We start from the raw sequence: 24,490 nt of genomic DNA on the forward strand, positions 1-24,490 counted from the left end.
AGAGTTATAAACCCCTCAGGAATTGAGGTAGTTAGTGACTCTGAAATGTTCGGTTTCAGAGTAACAGCCGTGTTAGTCTGTATTCGCAAAAAGAAAAGGAGTACTTGTGGCACCTTAGAGACTAACCAATTTATTTGAGCATGAGCTTTCGTGAGCTACAGCTCACTTCTCTGACAAAACATTATGGTTCTTTCAAAAGTTTACAACTGAACATTGACTTAATACAGCTTTGAAACTTTACTTTGCAGAAGAAAAATACTGCTTTCCTTTTGTTGTTTGTTTTTTAGTAGTTTATGTTTAACACGGCCCTGTACTGTATTTGTTTTTTTGGGCGGGGGTCTCTGTTGCTTCCTGATTATTTACTTCAGGTTCCAAATGAGGTGTGTGGTTGACTGGTCAGTTTGTAACTCTGGTGTTCGTAGGTAATACAGTAGAACCAGTAGTTATCTATTATAAAGGGAAATAAGGATAATCCAGGGAATCATAGACCAGTCAGCTTAATTTCCGTACCCAGAAAGATAATGGAGCAAATAACCAATCAGTTTGTAAGCACCTAGCAGATACAGTGATAAGTAAGTCAACATAGATTTGTCAAAAACAAATGTCAAACCAGCTTAATATTCTTCTTTGGCAGGGTAATAAGCCTTGTGGATGGGGGGAAGTCGTAGATGTGATATATCTTGACTTCAGTAAGGTCTCACATGTTCTTCTCATAAGCAAACTAGAGAAACATAGCCTAAACAAACCTACTATAAGGTGGGTGAACAACTAGTTGGAAAACTGTACTCAGAGTAGTTATCAGTAGTTCACAGAAAAGCTGGAAGGGGTCTCTCAGAGATCTGTCCTGGGTCTTGTTATAATCAATGTCTTCATAAATGATTTGGATAATGGCATAGAGAGTACACTTAAAATTTGCTGACAGTACCAATCTGGGAGGGGTTGCAAGTGCTTTGGAGGACAGGATTAAAATTCAAAATGATCAAGGCAAACTGGAAAAATGGCCTGAAATAAATAGGATGAAATTTAATAACTACAAATGCAAAGCACTATATTTAGGAAGGAATACTCAATTGCACAAATATAAAATGGGAAATTACTTCCTAGGAGGGATCTGGGGATTATAATCTATCACAAACTAAATATGAGTCAATGGTGTAACACAAGTTGCAAAAAAAGGAAACATCAGTCTGGGATGTATTAGCAGGAGTGTTGTAAGCAAGACATGAGAAATAATTCTCCCATTCTACTCAGTACTCAGCTGGAGTACTGCATCAAGTTTTGGGCACCACACTTTGGGAATGATGAAGACAAATTGGAGAAAGTCCAGAGGAGAGGAACAAAACTGATCAAAGTTCTAGAAAACATGACCTATGGGGGAAGATTGGAAAAACTGGGTGAGGGGGGACATAATAGTCTTCAAGTGTATAAAAGGTGGTTATAAAGAGGAGGGTGATAAATTATTCTCCTTATCCACCGAGGATGGACAAGAAGTAATGGGCTTAAATTGCAACAAGGACGGTTTAGGTTAGACATTAGGAAAAGTTTAGGGTAGTTAAGCAGTGGAAAAAATTACCTAGGGAGGTTGTGGAATCTGTGTCATTGGAGGTTTTTAAGAACAGGTTAGAAAAACACCTGTTGGGATGGTCTAGATAATTCTTAGTCCTGTCTCAGTACAGAGGATTGGACTAGATGATCTACTGAGGTACCTTCCGGTCCTACGTTTCTAGGATTCTAAAACATTTAAATAATAAATATGCTATTTTGTGTGTTTAATTAAATTCAAATTACCCTTCTAATGCAGATTGACACAAATTATGTGCAAAATGTTTATTAATAAGTAAGCAATATATCATTCACCATTTTCTAACATACTAAAAATGCAGGTAAGAAGGATCTGAAAATATTAAGCCAAATAACTGTTTAAATAAAAGTATATAGTTATAGTGCACCCTCTTAGGAGCAAAAAGATGTATCAGGGCTAGTATAGAGGCTCTGCCTAGTTGTAAATCAACATATTTTAATGATTATATCAACCAGTGAGAATGCACCTTTCTTCAGAAAATAATTGAAGTACAAGTGGAAAAGTAGATTAAAATCAAGGATTGAAATGGAGGATTTCTTCTTGGTGATTCAAATAATTATTTAAATCGATCCTCTCATCCTGTTTAAAAATAGGAATGTTGCTCATGCTATATGTTGGAACTATCTTGGATCTTTTCAGTAGCCGTTCTTTGTACCAGTCGTTGGTGATGCTGTTCATATTGTATGTTTAATTTTAGTGCTTAGGTACTGTGGTAAAAGGGAGCTGTATAAATATCTGAGGGAGAGAATCGGAGCTGAGTGGAAAACTTTCATCAGTCTTCAAGGGGAAAAAACAAACCAAAAAAGCTTTTAAAAATGTTTGAAAATATTTCCTGTTTTACTGACTAGCTAGTGTAATCAGTTAAAAAGGGTTTCTTGGTCTCAGCAGAGCAATAGTAATAGAACTCACTCCTCTGTATGTGGTAAAAATATCTTAGGGCAAACAGCATCTGGTCTTGATTCATTTTAACTTGAATAGTTATTCTACATATAACAAATGACAAACTTACTCTTTTGGAGTATTGTCTCAATTGTCTCAATTCTGTATTTCCCACTTCAGGAGTGGGATAATGAGCTGAAAGCTCTCCTAGAAGATATGAAAGACAAATCTGGTAACTTAAAGAAACGATGCCCAGATCGCAAGACTGAAGCTGGCGCTGCCTATAGTCGTGTGAAAGCTGTATATGGGACGATAGCAGAACTTCCAAAGCTGAAGGAGATGAAGGAGGTGACTCAGCATCTTGGGACAGTAAAGCACATCTCTGCAGAGAAGGTAAACACAGCATGATTTGAGGTGTGGCCTTCCTATATCTTCACCCATTCAGGCAATTTCACACTGATATAGAGAATAAATGGAGTAGCTCAGCCTATTGCCTGTAGTGAACCTTACTCTTGTTTTCTCTCCATTGCTTAGGCAGCAGATTTTCGCACAAAAATAGAGAAATTCATTGACTCTCGGACTGATAACTTACGCGACATGAAAGGTGGAGAATTTTGGCCCATTGTTAAATGTGTCAAAATCCGTGTTCCCGGTGCTAATGTCTTGAAGACTGGGGCAGTGCTGGTGGATTTGCCTGGAGTACGAGATTCCAATGCTGCCAGGGATAATGCTGCCAAAGAGGTACAATGGCATCTCTGAAATTTCAGTCTGTGGTTTGTTTTGTTTTTTTAAACCCTTATGTCCCTTCTGGTTCCCAGACCTGATCTTCATTGGAAGCAGCATCTTCCTCCTTAACTGCTATATAATGCTTTTGCACACATCATGTCATTCCATATGCATTGGGCACATGAGCAACCTCTTCCCTTTTCCTCTGTTTTTCAAACATAAACATTTGCAACACCATGTAATTAACATGTGGCACTTGCTGCTGCATGATACCATAGTGACAAGCTGATTACTAAAACTCTAGGATTAGTAGCTTCTATGGATAAGTGGCATCCACAGTTGCACTAATTAGGATAAAATTACAAGTGCTATCCATCCTTGTGCTTCAGGGCATACATTGATTGTTATTTGAGGTCTGTAAGTAATCACCATAGATGCTATCATATTGCACTCTTAGGTGCCTTGAGGACATTTATCCCTCCCTTAGAAGGATGCATTACTATTAGGGACTGATCATAGTACAGTCAGAAGTAATACATCTGTGTTTGTGTTTACGCAGACCTTTTCTGCCATTTCAATCCCTTTTGTACATCTCCATCAGCAACACTGCTAAATTGTGTTTGTATTAGTGCATTCTGCGAAAATCTGGGCAACTGTCTTATAGTGCCTCAGTAGATAAGAGTGCAAAAAAACCTGATTAACGTTAAATTTGGAAAATGGTTAACCACTGATAGACACATGTAACTGTTATATAGTAACTCTGAAAGCCTTGGCTCGTAAATAGGTTTGGAATTCTTTCCTTTTGCATTATCCAGCTGGATATTAATATTAATATTACTAAGGGCTTGTCTTCCACTTAATATTTCTAAGGGCTTGTCTCCACTTAGCAGGGGATCGATGCTCGGCGATCGATCCACCGGGGGTCGATTTAGTAAAGACCCGGTAAATCGACTGCCGATCACTCTCCCATCGACTCCGGTACTCCACCGGAACAAGAAGCATAAGGTAAGTCGACAGGAGAGTTTCTCCCGTCGACCCAGTGCGGTGTGATACCACAGTAAGTTGATCTAAAGTACGTCGACTGCAGCTATGTTATTCATGTAGCTGGAGTTGTGTGACTTAGGTCAACTTAGCCCTGTAGTGTAGACCTGCCCTAAGTGTCACTCTACGACTTAGACAACCATGCGGGTTTGGAGATTCTGAGACCGTGAACAGTGTTTCTTTAAAAAAAGCAAACTTTTTTGGACAGTTCTTCTGAATGTATTATTTCGTAAGAATTGGTTGAAACTCTCAAGCTTTAGAACGAATTACTACAGTTTTCCTGTAAACTGACTTTTCTTGCCATCCTTTAGTATTTAAAGAACTGCAATGCAGTGTGGGTAGTAGCCAACATCACCAGAGCTGTGGATGACAAGACTGCCAAAGAGATGCTGAGTGCAAACCTGCGGAGGCAGCTGCTCATGGATGGCCAATATGGGAGTTTAGCTTTTGTTTGTACGAAGACTGATAGCTTTAACGTTACAGAAATAATGAGGTAACTTCAACTCTCCCGAGCCTGCTGCAGTAGCATGTCTTGCATGAGGTAGTGGTTGATCACTCAAGCTCTGTTAAACTGGGAACCACTTCAGCAACTTGCCAGGGGTACAAGAGATGCTCTTAACTTTCATAAAATGGGACAGATTACAAGTAGAGGTAGAACGTAGAGGTGATCCCACTGAGACTAAGGGCTCGCAAGTTACTGTGCAGCAAGCCAGAGTCTGACTCTGCAGCTCACCAGAACGTTAGTGTGGACAGTGTGTGGTACAGTGTGTGGACAGTGCTAGGTACAGTGAACGTCAGTGTGGCTCCTCAGCCTTAGGGCTTGTCTTCACTATGGAGCTAAATCAGTGCTGCCGCAATCGATGCAGTGGCATTTCTGTACTCCACCTCAACGAGAGGCGGAAGCAATGTTGGCAGGAAAGCGTCTCCCATCAACATAGCATAGACTGGACCCCACAGTAAGTAGATCTAAGCTACATCGACTTAAGTTATGCTACTAATGTAACTCAAATTGCGTTGCTTAGATCGACCGGAAGCGGTAGTGTAGACCTGCCTTTAGGGCCCTACCAAATTCACAGCCATGAAAAACGAGTGATGCACCTTGAAGTCTGGTCTCCTACCGTGAAATCTGGTCTTGTGTGTACATTTACCCTGTGCTATACAGATTTCACAGGGGAGACCAGCATTTCTTAAATTGAGGGTCCTGACTTTGGGTTAGGGAGTTACGGGGGGGAGGGTGTCACAAGTTTATTTTAGGGGGGTTGTGATATTGCCACCCTTGATTCTGCACTGGCTTCAGGGCTGGGGAGTAGCAGCTGTTGGCCAGGCACCCAGCTCTGCCCGCAGCAGCGCAGAAATAAGGCTGGCAACACCACACCGTGCCATCCTTACTTCTGTGCTTCAGAGCTGGGCTCCCGGCCAGCGGCCGCGGCTCTGGCTACCCAGCTCTGAAGGCACCGCCGCTGCCAGCAGCAGAGCAGTAGTAAGGGTAGCAGTACTGCAGCCCCCCTATAATAACGTTGTGATTTCTCTTCCTCCACCCCCTTTTTGGGTCAGGACCCCAACAATTATCATCTGTAAAATTTCAGATTTAAATAGCTGAAATCATGAAATTTATGATTTTTAAAATCCTATGATTGTGAAATTGACCAAAATGGACCATGAATTTGGTAGGGCCCTAATCATACTACAACTTGTAGGGCTTGCCATGTAAATCAGCCCTTAAGTGTGCAGAGTTCAAAAAAAGATCAATTAAGTTTTCTGGTTTGGTAGGGGCTAGGTTGGTGGCTGGCTGTATGGATTACTGGCCACAGCAGTGCACTAAGTTCATCACTATTGGAAAAGTTGATATGTCCCTAACCTTTCAGTTGAATTACAATGGACTGTACCACCTTTAGCTTGCACTAGTACAGTGGTCTCAAGATATAAATGGCTATAAAAGTGTGAAATATTTGTCTGTCCTCAGAGTGTCTGTGTGCTGGGCTTTCTAGTATCTTGGCTTGTGCTTTCCGTAGATCATTTTAGAGGCCCATAACAAACAGGTTCTCTGTCTCTTGTCTTAAAATTCAAGAGCTTAGTTCTGTGAGGTGTTAACATTCTCAGCTTCCTCTGATTTCAGTGCAAGTCAGAGATCTGGATTGTAGCCCCCCACCTCTCCCAAGATGCAGTCTTTTTGTCTTTGTTCATGGTGGCTGATGTAAATCATTGTTGTCTTACTGTTCACACTCTAACCTTTAAAAGGCTAGAGTGGATTCAGGGAGCACACACTTGGGTACTGTCTGGGAAGCAGAATTGATAAGTGTTACTAAGTTCCCTCTAAGCTGCGTGGCCACGCCGCTGCCGGTTAAGCCCCACGCAGGGGCTCAGGGCTGCGGCGGGGAGAGATGCCTCTCCCCAGCACAGATCTGCCATGGTGGGGAGAAGTGCCCCTCCCACACCCAGAACCCCTCATGCCTGGCTCCACCCCAGAGCCTTTACCCCCTACCTGGAGCCCCCCCCACATGAATTTTGTTATGTGCATCAATATAGAATCATGGAACTGGAAGGGATCTCAAGAGGTCATCTACTCCAGTCCCCTGCACTCAGTGTGTCACACATCACCTCCATATTGGTGCACACAACAAAATTCATTCCGCACATGGACACACAAAATGGGTAGTGTCCTTTTGCCTTGTCATTAACCTTCCTGCCTGTGGGACTGGCTTGTTTTGGTATGCTACATGTAATCTTGGAAAATACTTGCTTGGGTTATTTATTTCCAGCAAGGAAACTTAAGTTTTTACATGTAATGTCCCCAGCTTTGGTGGCTGTGAACCTGATCCAAAAGCTATTGAAGTTAAGAGGAGTCTTCTCCATGACTTCAGTGGGCTCTGGATCAGGCCCTATTGTATGAGTGCCCTAGATTATAATGTGATGTGCAAACCAAAGAGCCATGGAACTCACCCATCTTTGAAAAGCTTTGCAAACAAAATGAGTGGCACAGGATTGTCAGATTTGTTCACAGTGAATTGCTGTTAGTAATCAAGCAATTAAAGCAAAATATCAGTGTAATTCTTTTACAGAAAAAATATCCACTTAATTCAAGTAGAATATCAGTGCATGCAATGTCTTTTTTGTAGCGGGTCACTTTGTTTATAGCCTAACTTTTAAGTATCCTGGATCTTGCAGTGACCTGGATTTAAGAGATGAAATCCAGCCCATGGAAAAGTCACTGGAAGAGCTGGAAAATCAGCGGGTGCAAATGGAAATGGAGAAGGACACACTTTATACTCAGCTCCAGCAAGAGGTTGGTAACTCTTTCCCCCCTCCTAGTACAAGACAGTGGGTGGCAGGTATAATTGGGTCTGGAAACAGCCTCCAGGCAATAGAAAGTCGTGTTTGTTAGTGGTTAAAACAGCTATTCTCCTCCAGCTAACTTCACCCCTGCCACTCAGATGGGCTGTATTTCAAACCCGGAGAAAGGCTTTTCATGGTTAGTTGCTCCAGTGGGGAGAAGAGGAGGATGGATAATCCAGAAATCGCATATGAAGAAAATCTAACTCAAGCCTTGGGAGCTGTGCAATAAGAGAAGATGTAGTGGGATCCTCAGCTCTCAGATTGCCAGGTTAGAGAGGAAAATGCTCTTAGATCTAGTCCATCATCCAGGAGACAGTGCTGAACTGTACTCTACAAAATGTTCCTCCAGCGTTTTACCCCGTAGGTTTGAAACAGCCTAAGCAATAGAGCTTCCTCGTCTCTTGGAAGGCTATTTCATAGTCTAAAGATGAATGAAAGTTAGGCATTGTACTTCATTAGTACGATTGTATAGGGACCTTTTATAGAGAAAATAAACAAACTATCTCTGCCTCAAGAGCTTGGAGCCAACCTTAGATACATGCCTTCTCTTCTTGTGTCATGTCCTCAGGCAAGATGGGTAGTGAGGCTTTCACAAAATAAAGTTGAAGTTACTTGTCTTTTACTTAATCTCAATTTTATCACTATAACATTGGTGTGCAGTGCCAGTCACTGCTGTGCTTGGGTGTGATGAGTCTTGAGGACTCCCTCAAGGTTCTCTTCTGGGAACTTCTGTGATTTGTGCCATTGAAAGCTTTGTTGTGTTCAGTTGTGTCTAGCCAAATGTTTCTAGATCATGGAATTTTTCTGATTTAAACACTCTTTCCCCCTCCGCCCCCCCAACCTTAGGAAATATCACTTTTAAAAAAATGCATAAAACCCATTTAAGGTCTAAATTACCTATGGGACACAGCCTGGTGATTGGGGCAGTGTGGAGCTTTAAATTTCTAATGTTTTTAATGCTTCCGGTATTCTGTTCTTTCATAGCAGCAACGGCAAGGACCTGGTGCAGAAAATCCAGCCTCATTCCAGAAAGAAAATGACCTTAGGAAGAAAATCCTAGAGAAGGAATTCAGAGTGAGTGCCCTTGGGAGCCATGATCTGACCAACTTTTTGTTCAAACAAGGAAATGTGGATTCTTCTTCAAGTGATGATCTCTAACGTGTTCCACTGTGGGTTATGCGTGCGTACCATGTGCCTGGAGCCGGAGAATTTGAAAGTATTGTCCGCTAGTCTGCACATGTGCCCTGGCTCAGCTCATGTTTCTGACCAAGTGGATAAAAGGCGGGGCAAATCGACCAACTTCTCACTGCTGCATGAGCCAGGTCGGAACCTCTCTGTGTCCGTAGCTTTGGCTTCATCTCTTAAGATACTATTTAGCTTTGTAAATAGTTTTTAGCGCCTTGTACAGTTAATAATGTTAGTGTTTTCATAGTTTTTAGTGCCAGATTAATCTTTGGGGGAACACTTCACTTCCCCCTAATGCCCCATGTGGGTACTGGACTCAGCCCAAGACTCAGGGCTTCAAACTCTGTTTCCTGCCTGCAATCCTTCTTTGTCAGTGACAACCACTATTGCTTTGGGAAGCTCATGTTGCAGTGAGGTGCAGTATCTGCCACTCATTCCCCAGCTGTGCCTGGGAAGGGCAGGAACTCCACCTTTGAAAACACCTCCGTGGAAAAGACTGAGAGGGTTCAATTCAGCCCAGACGGGGGAAACCCCCTGTACACCAGCCTGACGAAGCAAGGCCTGGCCTTCCTGCTGCGAAGTCAGACACTGATTCCAGAGATGTTACCCTCATAGACGCCCCCAGCAGGATATTCTCGGGAACCCAGGAAGCATTCTCATATGCCTGGGACTTCAACAACACCGGATTTGGCTCTGAAGAAGCCCAGCTCCTCAGCTGAAGAGGACTTCCAGTAGAACCTCAGAGTTACGAACACCTTGGGAATGTGGGTGGTTCACAACTCTGAACAAAACGTTAGGGTGGTTCTTTCAAAAGTTTGCAACTGAACATTGACTTAATACAGCTTTGAAACTTTACTATGCAGAAGAAAAATCCAACTTTTAACCATCTTAATTTAAATGAAACAAGCACAGAGATTTCTTACCTTGTCAAATCTATTTTTTGGTAGTTTACATTTAACATAGTACTGTACTGTATTTGCTCTTTTTTGTTGTTGTCTCTGCTGCTGCCTGATTGTGTACTTCTGGTTCCAAATGAGGTGTGTGGTTGACCGGTCAGTTTGTAACTCTGGTGTTTGTAACTCTGAGGTTCTACTGTAGTACATCCTAAGTCCCAGAGGCTTGACAAGAAAGTCCATAAATATCAAGCTCCATAAATACTGGAAAGCGATTAGTCTGTATTGTTCTCGGCACCTCCCCAGACCTCAGGATCTGTTGGCTCTGACAATGACCGTTCACCTCCGACTTGTCGCACAGTCTTTGACAGCACCCTCTCCAGCTCTGATGGTCCAGACAAAGACAGCCACTCTCACACTGGGGAAAACTGAGTCCCAGGCCGCTTCACAGGACATCTTCACATTCCCGGTTCTGGCATCCCCTCCACTGGGTCTGTTCCTTTCCAGAGATGTTATAACACCACCTGGAAATCAACAGCTCAGAGAAGTTTATTGCCTGTTCCTTCCTCAAGGTGCACCTTCCTTTCAGTGGCACCACCTCTGGAACAGGAATCAGCTTTCTCCTCATCCGGAGACTCCAAACCACCCGAGGAACCTTCATTTCCTTACCCTACATATCTTCCACCACCCGAAAGACTTACACCTGCTTGGGAACAACCTCTGTATTTAGCTTGGAGCCGCTGGCACTTCATGCCACTGGGGCTTCCATGTCCCCCTTTTAACCCTGCCTATTGGCCATATTGAGGGCCCTGGGACCAGTACCGCTCTGCAGTGTCTCTCAGGTCTGCTAGGGAGTCACTCCTTGCCTCCTCTTGATTTGAGACACTCTGATCCCCCCCGGATCCTTTAGAGGAGGAAGAGCAATATGCACTGGACCCAACAGTTCTGCCGGAACCAGCAAGAACTGCTATCTTCGTCTCTGGACGACGTGGTAACCCCCACATCTCCCTCCCTCCCGCCCCCCAGTGAATTCAAGCAGTTCCAGGGTCTTTGTTGTAGAGTTGCTGGGTAACTACGATTCCTCTTGAAGGGTTTTTCAGGAATCCCAGTACAAACTCCTTGACATCCTCCACCCATCTGTCTCCAGCAAAATAGTGCTCCACGTAAACGAAGCTATAATGGAGCCCATTAAGGCTGTTTGGTTCACTCCTGCCGCCTGTGCTTCCATCCCCAACAGGGTGGGGAAATGTTGTGCACTGGCCAAAGGGGCTGAAATTTTGTTTTCTCGCCCTCCTCCCAAGTCCTTGGCATAAGCCACTTCTGACAGGGCTCTACGGCCACACCCATGGTCTCCTCCTGCAGACAAAGAGCGTAAGTGCCCAGACTTACTGGGGAGAAAGGTCTTCCTGTTATCTAATCTCCAGTGCAGGATAGCCAACTATCAGGCAATAATGATCGAGTGCGACTTCTTGAACTACTCTAAGTTTACGGAGTTCACCGACAGTCTTCCACAACAGGACAGTGTTTGTTTCCAGGCATCGATAGACGAAGTCAAACTAATAGTCAAGGCTGCCCTCCAGTACAGAGTCGATGCCACTGACATATCCTCTAGAGCCATGGCTACTACCATTGTCATGTGCAGAGAATCATGGCTCCATGTGTCAAAGTTCCCTTGAGAGGTCCAGAATACTGTGGAGGAAATCCCCTTCGATGAACCACAATTACTCAGTCAGAAGATGGATGAATTCCTCCGTAGTTTGAAGGACTCTAGGGCTATCCTCCACTCTCTGGGGACATATACACCTCCCAAGAGAAAGCTCCATCAATAATCATCTAGACCTAGACGTGCGGGGAGGGATAGCTCAGTGGTTTGAGCATTGGCCTGCTAAACCCAAAGGTTGTGAGTTCAATCCTTGAGGGGGCCATTTAGGGATCTGGGGCAAAAATTAGGGATTGGTCCTGCTTTGAGCAGGGGGTTGGACTAGATGACCTCCTGAGGTCCCTTCCAACCCTGATATTCTGTGATTCTATGTGGCTCAACAGGTTTTCCCCATCAGATGCCCTATGGAGCACCATGCAAAAGGCGGAATGTTCAAAGAACTCACTTTCCTGCACCTTCTGCAACAGGGTTGGCCTTCCAATCTCAACCGGCAGCGAGGCACAATTTTTGAAGGGACCTTGAGAGCTGTGAACCACTAGGCCAAACATTGTCCGACCTTCACATGCCTTTTGTAGATTGTCTGGCGCGCTCTCAACCCTTAGAATGTAGTACCAGACCAGTGGGTGCTGAATGTCATCCGCGCTGGCTCTGTGATTGAGTCTGCTTTCCTACCTCCTCCACAACGCCCTTCTCCTACCTCCTTTAGGGACTACTCTCCCAAGACTATTCTCAAGCAAGAGGTGGGCTACCTATTAGAGCGAGGAGTGATAGAACATGTCCCCCATAGATACCAAAGAAATGGCTTTTACTTGACTTATTTTTTTATATCCCAAAAGAAGGGCTTATGGAGACCAGTTCTCAACCTCCACCACCTCAACCATTTTGTCCTTAAACTCAAGTTTTGTATGGTCTCACTGGCCTCTGTAATACCATCCCCAAAAAAGGACACGTGGTTTACAGCTCTTGATATGAAGGACATCTACTTTCATGTAGATATTCATCTTGTTCACAGATCATCCTCACATTCATGATGGGCCCTGGCCACAGAGTGCTCCTTTTTAGCATAGTCTTCACGGTAGTGAGAGCTCACGCCAGACTCCTTGGTCTCCTTGTCTTTCCCTACCTCAACAACTGGCTCCTTGTTCATAAGTCATGCCAGAAGGCCCATGCATCAACTCTAATGATTCTACACTTCCTCTTCAACCTAATAGCTCTCTTTGACACGGGTAAAAAGCCTTGTGGATAGGGGGAAAGTGGTAGATGTAGTGTATCTTGACTTTAGTGAGGCTTTTGATACTGTCTTGTATGACCTTCTCATAAACAAACTAGGGAAATACAATGTAGATGAAGCTACTATAAGGTGAGTGCATAACTGGTTGGAAAACTGTCCCCAGAGAGTAGTTATCAGTGGTTCACAGTCAAGCTGGAAGGGCATATCAAGTAGGGTCCCATAGGGATGAGTTCTGGGTCCAGTTCTATTCAAAATTTTTCATTGATGATTTAGATAATGGCATAGAGAGTACACTTATAAAGTTTGCGGATGATACCAAGCTAGGAGGGGTGCAAGTGCTTTGGAAGATAGGATTAAAATTCAAAACAATCTGAACAAACTGGAGAAATGGTCTGAAGTAAATAGGATGAAATTCAATAAGGACAAATGCAAAGTACTCCAATTAGGAAGGAACGATCAGTAGCATGCATACAAAATGGGCAATGACTGCCTAGGAAGGAGTACCGCAGAAAGGGATCTCGGGGTCATAGTGGATCACAAGCTAAATATGAGTCAGTTTAACACAATAGCAAAAAAAGCAATCATCATCCTGGGATGTATTAGCAGGAGTGTTGTAAGCAAGACATGAGAAGTAATTCTTCCACTCTGTGCTGATTAGGCCTCAACTTAGAGTATGGTGTCCAGTTCTGGGCGCCATATATCAGGAAAGATGTGGACAAACTGGAGAAAGTCCAGAGAAGAGCAACAAAAATGATAAAAGGTCTAGAAAACATGACCTATGAGGAAAGATTGAAAAAATGGGGATTCTTTAGGCTGGAGAAGAGAGACTGAGGGGGACATGACATAGTTTTCAAGTACATAAAAGGCTGTTACAAGGGGGAGGGAGAAAAATTGTTTTCCTTAACCTGTGAGGCTAGGACAAGAAGCAATGGGCTTAAATTGCAGCAAGGGGGGGTTAGGTTGGACATTAGGAAAACTTCCTAACTGTCAGGGTGGTTAAGCCCTGGAATAAATTGCCCAGGGAGATTGTGGAATCTCCATCATTGGGGATTTTTAAGCGCAGGTTAGACAAACCCCTATCAGGGAGGTCTAGATAATACTTAGTCCTGCCATGAGTGCAGGGGACTGGACTAGATGACCTTTCGAGGTCCCTTTCAATCCTGTGATTCTATGAGTCTTCCCTGGGTGTAAATCCCAAAAAACCGTTCTCACCCTCCAAAATTCGGCAGGACAGGGCACAGGTTATCCTGATCACTCCCTACTGGTCTAGACAGTTTTGGTTTCCGAATCTTCTGCACATGTCATTCTGAATACCAATCATCCTCCCAACGTTCCCCAGACTCCTGACTTAGCAGAATGGCAAGACCAAGCACACCAATCTGCATTTTCTTCATCTCAAGGCTTGATTTTTGGATGGACGTTGTTCTTGAAACATGCATGTTCTGCAGCCATATGAGACGTACTTTCTAATGGTAGGGAGGATTCCACTGGATGATTCATCCTGGCTAAGTGGAGATATTTTTCTTCTTGGGCACATCAGATATCTCTCTCATTTTAGACGATACCTTTTCTCTAAAGACATCAGGCCTATCCATCAGCTCCTTGAGAGCCCACCTGGCAGTGATTAGTGCATTCTGTCCTCCTTCTCAGGGTTACTTGGTCTTTGCTCATCCATTGATCACCAGATTTTGGAAAGGCCTACTTGGAACCTTTCTGACTATTCACAAGCCTACCCTTGAGTGGGACTTAAACCTTGTTCTCTCAGCACTTACACGATCACGCTTTGAACCTCTAGCTTCCTGCTCCAAGTCTCTTCTCTCCATGAAAGTCGCATTCCTTGTAGCTATCATAGAATCATAGAAGATTAGGGTTGGAAGGGACCTCAGGAGGTCATCTAGTCCAACCCCCTGCTCAAAGCAGGACCAGCCCCAACTAAATCATCCCAGCCAGGGCTGTCAGGCCAGGCCTTAAAAACCTCTAAGGATGAAGATTCCACCACCTCCCAAGGTAACCCATTCCAGTGCTTCACCACCCTCCTAGTGAAATAGTTTTTCCTAATATCCAACCTAGACCTCCCCCACTGCAACTTGAGACCATATCACCTTAGCCAGAAAGGTTGGCGAACTTGGAGTGAAGATGGCAGATCCTCCTTACATTGCATTCCATAAAGATAAGGTTTTGTTATGTTTACACCCCAAATTCACTCCCAAGGTTGTCTTGGAATTTCACTTGGACCATTCAATCCACTTACCTGTGCTCTTCCCTAAACCGCACACTTCCTCAGAGGGACAGATGTCTGGCAGGCCTTAGCCTTTGTTCTACACAGAACACGACCAATCAGGAAGTCCCCAAGACTATTCATCGCTCTAACAGAAAGACTAATGGGACAAGCGATCTCGACTCAGAGGATCTCCAAATGGATCTCTGGCTGCTTTCTACTGTTACCAAATATCGAGCCTCTCTCCCACATGGGGGAAGAGCTCATTCCACGAGAGCACAAGCTGCGAGTATGGCATCTCTTCAGGATGTACTCTTCCTTGATATCTGTAATCCAGCCATGTGGGACTCTGTTCACACCTTTACGAGACACACTGTCCTAGTCCAGGACTCCTCTGCTGATGCCTCCTTTGGGACAGCAGTCCTTTGCTCAGCCCTACCATCAACATCCTCACACTCTCCTCCTACTTAAGTACTGCTTGTTAATAACCCACACTGGAATACAATAGGGACCATCACTCTAAGAACAGGAGTTTACTTACCTGTAACTGGAGGTTCTTTGAGATGTGTAGTCCCTATTGTGTGGTCCCTATTCAACTGTCTGCTCTCCTTTGGATCTCCTCCGATTCATGATGGAGAAGGAACTGGAGAGGCAGTCGGTCCACATTGTCCTTTATCCCCTTGGTTGGAGAGACAAGGTGATCCAGGGGGCATGCATGGATCAGTGGACACTACTTTCAAATTCTCCAGTTCCAGGCGCATGGTGCACGTGCGTAATCCACAGTAGAATACAGATAGGGACCACACATCTTGAAGAACCTCCAGTTACCAGCAAGTAACGTAACTTGGGCAACCTTGTCATTCCTCACCCTGAACAGCAGTGACACCCCAATAAAACAACAATCTCTCTGTGCAGGTCACATGCAGCTTCAGCTTTTGGTTGCAGTTGGAATTTTGTTTTTTTTTTTAAATGATGTCACCTGTTCTGGATATAACCTCATTTCTCCCCTTTCTTCTTTACTTAGATTAGTAAATTGCAGAGAGAGAAAGATATGAAGCTTCGTGACATTAGTCTGATCTGCGTTCAGTCCCGAAACAGATTTTCCAAACAGCGGATTTGGGTGGATTTCAACAACGGCCTTCAGGTAGGAATCCATGGGAACACCACCTCTATCTCTGCAGAAGGGGAGACAGCTCTTCCGGGCCACCATCTGGATTTCGCTGCTCTAAAGTAGTGAGTGGATGCAGTGAACCATAACTGAAATCTGAAATGTCGTCAACTTTCACAGAAAAGTTAAAGGGAATCCATATGTTTTTGGTGCTACCACTCCTTTTATCTGAATCACTGATGTTTCTATGTGTACTACTAATGAATGGTTAGGGCACCTTTTTAATGAGAAGCACATTATCTAGCAGAGGGCACCTCTGTGTTCTCGTTTGGCTAATTTCGGGAGGCGAGTTGTATGTTCATCCATAGATTGCCATTATGACTTTCTGAATAACACAGGCCAGAGAACCGGACCAAATGCAGCTTGTGGTAGAACTAGCAGATATCTCGTATAAAGACGAGAAATACTCATTCTAGTGTCTAAACTAGATTTTGGCTAAAGCCTCTGCAGCTGATCCACGAGTCTGCTTTGAGTAGAGGTGAAATGGAGGCTGTTCTTTGTTGCAGGAAATGAGAAGGAAAGCAGCATATGATGAAGATGAGGAAGAAGAGGAGACTGAGGATGAAGAGTTAACTACTTCAGACACAAGTGACCCTGGTGAAGTTGAATCCCAGCATGGGAAACTTCTGGTTTTCACAGTCAGCTCTACAGAATATCTAAAATTGCATGGAAAACTGCTCCGAGATGGGCAGCCGCAAGTCTTCCACAATGAGGAGGATACAGGTATTAACACCTGCTAACTTGAGCTCAAGTATCATGCTGCTGAGTTAGTGATCTGTTGTCTTGATTGCTCACTAATACAATGATCTGCCCCCTGTAACTTTGAGGTCAGTTTGAGTGTTCTCCCAGGTACATGGCCAATGGGCATTACAGATATCACTTTTGTTTTATATCTTCTTCTTTAAAAATATCTCTACGTCCAGTTCTTGCAACAAAATGTTTCCCGATCACTGTTTTCCTAGTCCTCTTCCCCGAGTCTTCCTTTTCATATTTTGTCTGTTTACTAGGTGTTTGTACAGAGCCTGGCACAATGGGGTCCCGATTATGACTGAGGCTTCTGAGTGCTAAATAATTTCTGAGGAAGAGGGTCCATGCAGGGGAATGGTCATGTTCTCTTGTCTCTTTGTTCAGAAATACCGGCTCTGAAGAAGTTTGCCATTCAAACTGCCTTGCAGCATAGCATGGTGGCAACAGAGAAGGTGATCAGAAATGTGGCTCGTGTCATAAGTCAAGTGGTCAATTATCTGACCAATCAGAGAGCAGAGGTAAGCATACACTAATGTTTTTAACTTACTTTTATTTGGGTTGAGCAACTATTAAAAGTTTCCTCAAAACTGATAAGTATTTGCAAATGCATAATACGGAATACACCAGTGGTTCTCAAACTTCATTGCACCGCAACCCCCTTCTGACAACAAAAATTACTACACAACCCCAGGAGTGGAGACCGAAGCCTAAGCTTGCCTGAGTTCCACAATCCCAGACAATATGTCTATTCCAGTGGTTCTCAAACTGTGGATCGGGACCCCAAACTGGGTCAGTACCCGGTTTTAATGGAGTCGCCAGGGATGGCGTTAGACTAGCTGGAGCCTGAGCCTCACTGTCCGGGGCCAAAACCAAAGCCCGAGCCCCATCGCCCTGGGCGGGGGGGACCAAAGCCGAAACCTAAGGGCTTCAGCCTCAGGCAGGGGGCCTGTAACCTGAGCCCTGCCATGCAGGGCTGAAGCCCTGGGGCTATGACTTCAGCCCCGGGTGGTAGAGCTTCAGCTCCGGCTTCAGCCCTGGGCCCCAGCAAGTCTAACGCCATCCCAGGTAACTCCATTAAAATGGGGTCGTGATCCAGTTTGGTGTCCTGACCCACAGTTTGAGAACCGCTGGAATAGACATATTGCAGTGACTTGCATGGACTCTAGGTTTATTGCATGATACATGTTGCTGGCTGTTAGTGCTATTGTCCTGGGTCCTACTCAAGATGAAGAAGAAATGCTGGAATGGCGGTCAGCAAAATGAACAGTATGGCCTAGTAGACTCCTGCTTAATATACATATTTAGGGAACCGAAGAGACTGTCTTCTCTCTGTTTGCAGCACAAGCCCTGAGTTTCTCTCTTTTAAAATTAATCTTTGTATTTTACTTGTTTAATGCATTTCACGTTGACTGACTTCTAGTACATAACCCAAATGGAACTCCTCTGTGACAGCAATGATGGCAGACAATGGGCAGTCATTAGTTTGAACCAAAGACAAACTCATACATGAGAGAAAATTGTAACTACAATAGAACCTCAGAATTATGAACACTTCGGAAATGGAGGTTGTTTGTAACTCTGAAATGTTCGTAACTCTGAACAAAATGTTATGGTTCTTTCAACAGTTTACAACTGAACATTGACTTAACACAGCTTTGAAACTTGACTATGCAGAAGAAAAATGCTGTTTTCTTTTATTTATTTTTTTTTTAGTAATTTAACACAGTACTGTACTTGCTTTTTGCGGGGTGGGCTCTCTGCTGCTGCCGCCTGATTGCGTACTTCCAATTCCAAATGAGGTGTTGACTGGTCAGTTTGTAACTCTGGTGTTCGTGACCTGCAGTTTCTGTAGGCTGTACCTCTTTGTTAAAGATGTGGGTGGCTAAGTAGCTATAGCTCTTTGGCTCATGGCATCTTGCTGCTGCTGCCCTGTGTTATGCTGCCTTTGAATGTAATGCAGGGTGCCCACATATCTGTGGTGTGTGCATGCTTTGATGGTCACAGGATCTTCCACTGGAGAGATGTGTAGACTTATTGGATATAGGTCTGTATGCAGTGTTGTTGCTGCGTCAGTCCCAGGATATTTGAGACAAGGTGGGTGCGGTAATATCTTTTGTTGGACCAGCTTCTGTTAGTGAGAGAGACCAGCTTTTGAGCTTACACAGATACCTGAAGAAGAGCTCTGCATAGCTAAGAAGCTTGTCTCACTCACTGAGAAAAGTTGGTCCAGTAAAAGATATTACAGCATCCAACTTGTCTCTGGATGTGGATCTAGTAGACCAGCAGAGCTGTGGGTTCTGTACGAAGTTAGCTCTCAGTTGTGTTCTTTAATTCTTCTAGGTGCTGTTTAGCCAACATCCAGTGACCTGAAGCAATGTAGCAGGCGGCCCACGTTGATTGCTCGCATTGTATGCAGGCCTCTGGATGTTTCTGAAGCAACTGGCAGAGCTCAGCAGGGATGTAGATGGCCTCATGTGCCTGTTGCACTGAGAGCTTTTTACATTGCCCTGTTAGGATCTTCTCTGTTTGCCTTTCAGGACAATTCTCACCGGGCCCAGGTTCAAGAAATCGTGCAGGAGTGCCTGTCGAGACTACCCACGCTCTTTCAGGAGGCCGTGGAAGACAGCCTCCATGACATCAAGTACTATTTTTCTGTCCTCATTCTCGCCAGCCTAAAGAAAGGAGCCAGAAGGGCAGAGGAGCTGTGTGAAGACAAAGTCAGAAGTTGGGGTTTACCTGTAAGATACGTGCTTCTGTTTGCCAAACCCTCTCCTATGCTGTCATTGTCAACACCCTTGCCATCCTGCCTGCCTCTCAAGCTTAGTGCTGCCTTTCACTGCTCTTTCCTTCTGCACTTACATTATTGTACCCCTCTGCTCTCCATGTACTGTGTTCTGTACAAAGCCAAATATAAAATGATGCTAATGCTGATCTATGTTGGAGCGGTGTGATGAGGACTATCTAGTGTTTTTTTTGCATCACTCTAAAAATGCTATGTAACTGGGGTGGGGTATTAGTGGTGGTAGTTTTAAGGAAAGAATCTATACATCGGAATGGATGAGCTCCACCTAAACCAAAATGGAACCAGATTGCTGGCACTTAAAATTAAGAAGGTCGTAGAGCAGTTTTTAAACTAAGAGCTGGGGGGCAAACCGACAGGTGCGGAGGAGCATGTGGTTCAGACAGAGACATCCCTTAGGGGAGGATCTATTAATGGGTATTCTCTATATCCTTGTAAAGAGGAGAGGATGGAAGATAAAATATGAGTAGGATCTGATGAGAAACAGTCAAATGAAAGAGTCTCATTCAATTACATCATGTAATGGCAGAGAGTTAAGCAGTGACAGTTTTTAAGTGCTTGTATACAAATGGTAGAAGTCTATAAATAATAAGATGGGTGAACTAGAGTGCCTCGTATTAAATGAGGGTATTGATATAATAGGCATAACTTGGTGGAACGAGGATAATCAATGGGACACAGTAATACCAGGGTACAAAATATATCAGAAGGACAGAATAGGTTCGTGCAGGTGGGGGTGTGGCACTATATGTGAAAGAAAGCGTAGAATCAAATGAAGAAAAAAATCTTAAATGAACCAAACTGTACCATAGAATCTCTTTGGATAGTAATTCCATGCTTGAATAATAAGAACATAGCAGTAGGGATATATTACCGACCACCTGACCGGGATGGTGATAGTGACTATGAAATGCTCAGGGAGATTAGAGGTGCTATAAAAATAAAAAACTCCATAATAATAATGGGGGATTTCAACTATTCACATATTGACTGGATACATGTCATCTCTGGATGGGATGCAGAGAGTCTCTTGACACTTTAAATGACTGCTTCTTGGAGCAGCTAGTCCTAGAACCCACAAGAGAAGAGTCCATTCTTGATTTAGTCCTCAGTGGAGCACAGGATCAAGTCCAAGAGGTGATTATAGCTGAACCACTTGGTAATAGTGACCATAATATAATTAACATCCCTGTGGTGGGGGAAACACCGCATCAGCCCAACACTGTAGCATTTAATTTCAGAAAGGGGAGTTATACAAAAATGAGGAAGCTAATTAAACAGAAATTAAAAGGTGCAGCGCAAAAAATGAAATCCTTGCAAGCTGCATGGCAACTTTTTGAAGACGCCATAATAGAGGCTCAACTTAAATGTATACCCCAAATTAAAAAACATAGTAAGAGAACCAAAAAAGTGCAACTGCAGCTAAACCACAAAGTAGAAGAAGCAGTAAGTGGCAAAAAGGCATCCTTTAAAACATGTAAGCTAAATCCTATTGAGGAAAATAGAAAGGAGCATAAACTGAAGTGTAAAAATAGAATTAGGAAAGCCAAAAAAGAATTTGAAATATAGCTAGCCAAAGACTCAAAAAGTAATAGCAAAAAAAATTTTTAACTACATCAGAAGCAGGAAGCCTGCTAACAACCAGTGGGGCCATTGGATGATTGAGATGCTAAAGGGGAACTCAAGGCTGATAAAGCCATTGCGGAAAAATTAAATGAATTCTGTGCATCAGTCTTTGCAGCTGAGGATGTGAGGGAGATTCCCAAACCTGAGCCATTCTTTTTAGGTAACAAATCTGAGGAACTGTCCCAGATTGAGGTGTCATAGGGGAGGTTTTGGAATAAATTGATAAACTAAACAGTAATAAGTCACCAGGTATTCACCCAAGAGTTCTGAAGGAACTCAAATGTGAAATTGCAGAACTACTAACTGTGGTATGTAACCTATCATTTTAATCCGCTTCTGTACCAGATGACTGGAGGGTAGCTAATGTGATGTCAATTTTTTAAAAAGGCTCCAGAGGTGATCCCAGCAATTACAGGCCGGTAAGCCTAACTTCAGTACCAGGAAAACTGGTTGAAACTATACTAAAGAACAGAATTATCAGATGCATAGATGAACGTGATTTGTTGGGGAAAAGTCTGCATGATTTTTGTAAAGGGAAATCATGCCTCCCCAATCTACTAGAATTATTTGATGGGGTCAGCAGGCATGTGGACAAGGGGGAGCCAGTGGATATAATGTACTTAGATTTTCAGAAAGCCTTTGGCAAGGTCTCTCACCAAAAGCTCACAAGCAAAGTAAGCAGTCATGGAATAAGAGGGAAGGTCCTCTCGTGGATTGGTAACTGGTTAAAAGACAGGAAACATAGAGTAGGAATAAATGGTCAGTTTTCAGAATGGAGAGAGGTAAATAGTGGTGTCCCCCAAGGGTCTATACTGGGGCCAGTGCTGTTCTACATATTCATAAATGATCTGGAAAAGGGTAAACAGTGAGGTGGCAAAATTTGCAGATGATACAAAACTACTCAAGATAGTTAAGTCCAAAGCAAACTGTGAAAAACTGGGTGACTGGGCAAAAAAAGGGCAGATGAAATTCAGTGTTGATAAATGCAAAGTAATGCACATTGGAAAACATAATCCCAACTATACATATAAAATGATGGGGTCTAAATTAGCTGTTACCACTCAAGAAAGAGATCTCAGAGTCATTGTGGATAGTTCTCTGAAAACATCCACTCAGTGTGCAGCGGCAGTCAAAAAACGAACAGAATGTCGGGAATCATCAAGAAAGGGATAGATAATAAGACAGAAAATATCCTATTGCCTTTATATAAACCCATAGTACTCCCACATCTTGAATACTGCATGCAGATGGGCTCGCCCCATCTTAAAACATATATATTGGAATTGAAAAAAGATTCAGAAAAGGGCAACAAAAATGATGAGGGGTATGGAACAGCTTCCATATGAGGAGAGATTAATAAGACTGGGACTTTTCAGCATGGAAAAAAGACGACTGAGGGGGGATATGATAGAGGTCTATAAAATCATGACTCGTGTGGAGAAAGTAAATAAGGAAGTGTTGTTTACTTCTCATAACATAAGAACTAAGGGTCATCCAGTGAAATTAATAGGCAGCAGGTTTAAAACAAAAGGAAGTATTTCTTCACACAACACAGTCAACCTGTGGAACTCCTTGCCAAAGGATGTTGTGAAGGCTAAGACTATAACAGGGTGCAAAAAAGGACTAGATAAATTCATGGAGGATAGGTTCATCGTTGGCTTTAGCCAGGATGGGCAGGGATGGTGTCCCTAGTCTCCATTTGCCAGAAGCTGGGAATGGGTGACGGGATGGAACACTTGATGATTACCTGCTGTGTTCATTCCCTCTGAGGCACCTAGTATTGGTCACTGTTGGAAGGCAGGATACTGGGCCAGATGGACCTTTGGTCTGACCCAGTCTGGCCATTTTTATGTTCTTAGTAAATACCTTATGGAAGGAAAGGGCAGTGCTGGCACCCCCATTCCACTGAAATGAAGAAAATTCCAAGGGTTGTTAGCAAAAATGTGCATTGCTCTGGGTAGATGGTGTAGACTTTAGTCATGTAAGGGTTTTGTGGGTAATAGAGAAGATGTTGGCTGCTGTAGCTCAGTGAATGACTAATTGTGCTAAGATGTGTTTCATTTACTGTCACTGTTTGCTTCACCTCTCCCAGTTAAACAGCATCGTGCATTTTAAAAATGCTGCACAACCACTAGTAAATCTACACAGCCGTTTGTAAAAAGAAAAGGAGTACTTGTGGCACCTTAGAGACTAACCAGTTTATTTGAGCATGAGCTTTCGTGAGCTACAGCTCACTTCATCGGATGCATACCGTGGAAACTGCAGCAGACTTTATATACACACAGAGAATATGAAACAATACCTCCTCCCACCCCACTGTCCTGCTGGTAATAGCTTATCTAAAGTGATCATCAAGTTGGGCCATTTCCAGCACAAATCCAGGTTTTCTCACCCCCCCCCCCCCACACACACACACAAATTCACTCTCCTGCTGGTGATAGCCCATCCAAAGTGACAACTTTTTACACAATGTGCATGCTAATCAAGTTGGGCCACTTCCTGCATAGCAGCGGCACTGCTATGGGTACCCGCATGGCCCCACAGTATGCCAACATTTTTATGGCTGATTTAGAAAAACGCTTCCTCAGCTCTCGTCCCCTAAAGCCCCTACTCTACTTGCGCTATATTGATGACATCTTCATCATCTGGACCCATGGAAAAGAAGCCCTTGAGGAATTCCACCATGATTTCAACAATTTACATCCCACCATCAACCTCAGCCTGGTCCAGTCCACACAAGAGATCCACTTCCTGGACACTACAGTGCTAATAAACAATGGTCACATAAACACCACCCGATACCGGAAACCTACTGACCTCTATTCCTACCTGCATGCCTCCAGCTTTCACCCTGACCACACCACATGATCCATCGTCTACAGCCAAGCTCTGCGATACAACCGCATTTGCTCCAACCCCTCAGACAGAGACAAACACCTACAAGATCTCTGTCAAGCTTTCTTACAACTACAATACCCACCTGCGGAAGTAAAGAAACAGATTGATTGAGCCAGAAGAGTTCCCAGAAGTTACCTACTACAGGACAGGCCTAACAAAGAAAATAACAGAACGCCACTAGCCGTCACCTTCAGCCCCCAACTAAAACCCCTCCAATGCATTATTAAGGATCTACAACCTATCCTGAAGGATGACCCAACACTCTCACAAGTCTTGGGAGACAGGCCAGTCCTTGCCTACAGACAGCCCCGCAACCTGAAGCAAATACTCACCAACAACCACATACCACACAACAGAACCACTAACCCAGGAACTTATCCTTGCAACAAAGCCCGTTGCCAACTGTGCCCACATATCTATTCAGGGGACACCATCACAGGGCCTAATAACATCAGCCACACTATCAGAGGCTCGTTCACCTGCACATCCACCAATGTGATATA

The 24,490-nt window shown here is 43.7% G+C and overlaps 1 protein-coding gene across 7 annotated transcripts in view; it reads left to right on the forward strand.

Annotated features, from left to right (window-relative positions):
• LOC125630861 (uncharacterized) overlaps window positions 1-24,490 on the forward strand; it is a 111,670-nt gene that overhangs the window by 46,871 nt on the left and 40,309 nt on the right. For 6 of the 7 annotated variants that reach the window (XM_075124859.1, XM_075124858.1, XM_048837000.2 and 3 more), the window contains exons 9-17: window positions 2,642-2,854; window positions 2,996-3,202; window positions 4,540-4,721; window positions 7,394-7,511; window positions 8,546-8,635; window positions 15,773-15,892; window positions 16,423-16,639; window positions 17,048-17,181; window positions 19,201-19,401. In XM_075124859.1, the coding sequence (XP_074980960.1) occupies window positions 2,642-2,854; window positions 2,996-3,202; window positions 4,540-4,721; window positions 7,394-7,511; window positions 8,546-8,635; window positions 15,773-15,892; window positions 16,423-16,639; window positions 17,048-17,181; window positions 19,201-19,401 (1,482 nt within the window). The remainder of the gene's footprint in view (window positions 1-2,641; window positions 2,855-2,995; window positions 3,203-4,539; window positions 4,722-7,393; window positions 7,512-8,545; window positions 8,636-15,772; window positions 15,893-16,422; window positions 16,640-17,047; window positions 17,182-19,200; window positions 19,402-24,490) is intronic. The other variant, XM_075124856.1, reaches the window with a different exon arrangement.

This window comes from Caretta caretta, chromosome 2 (assembly GCF_965140235.1).
Source record: "Caretta caretta isolate rCarCar2 chromosome 2, rCarCar1.hap1, whole genome shotgun sequence".
Taxonomy (NCBI): Eukaryota; Metazoa; Chordata; order Testudines; family Cheloniidae; genus Caretta; species Caretta caretta.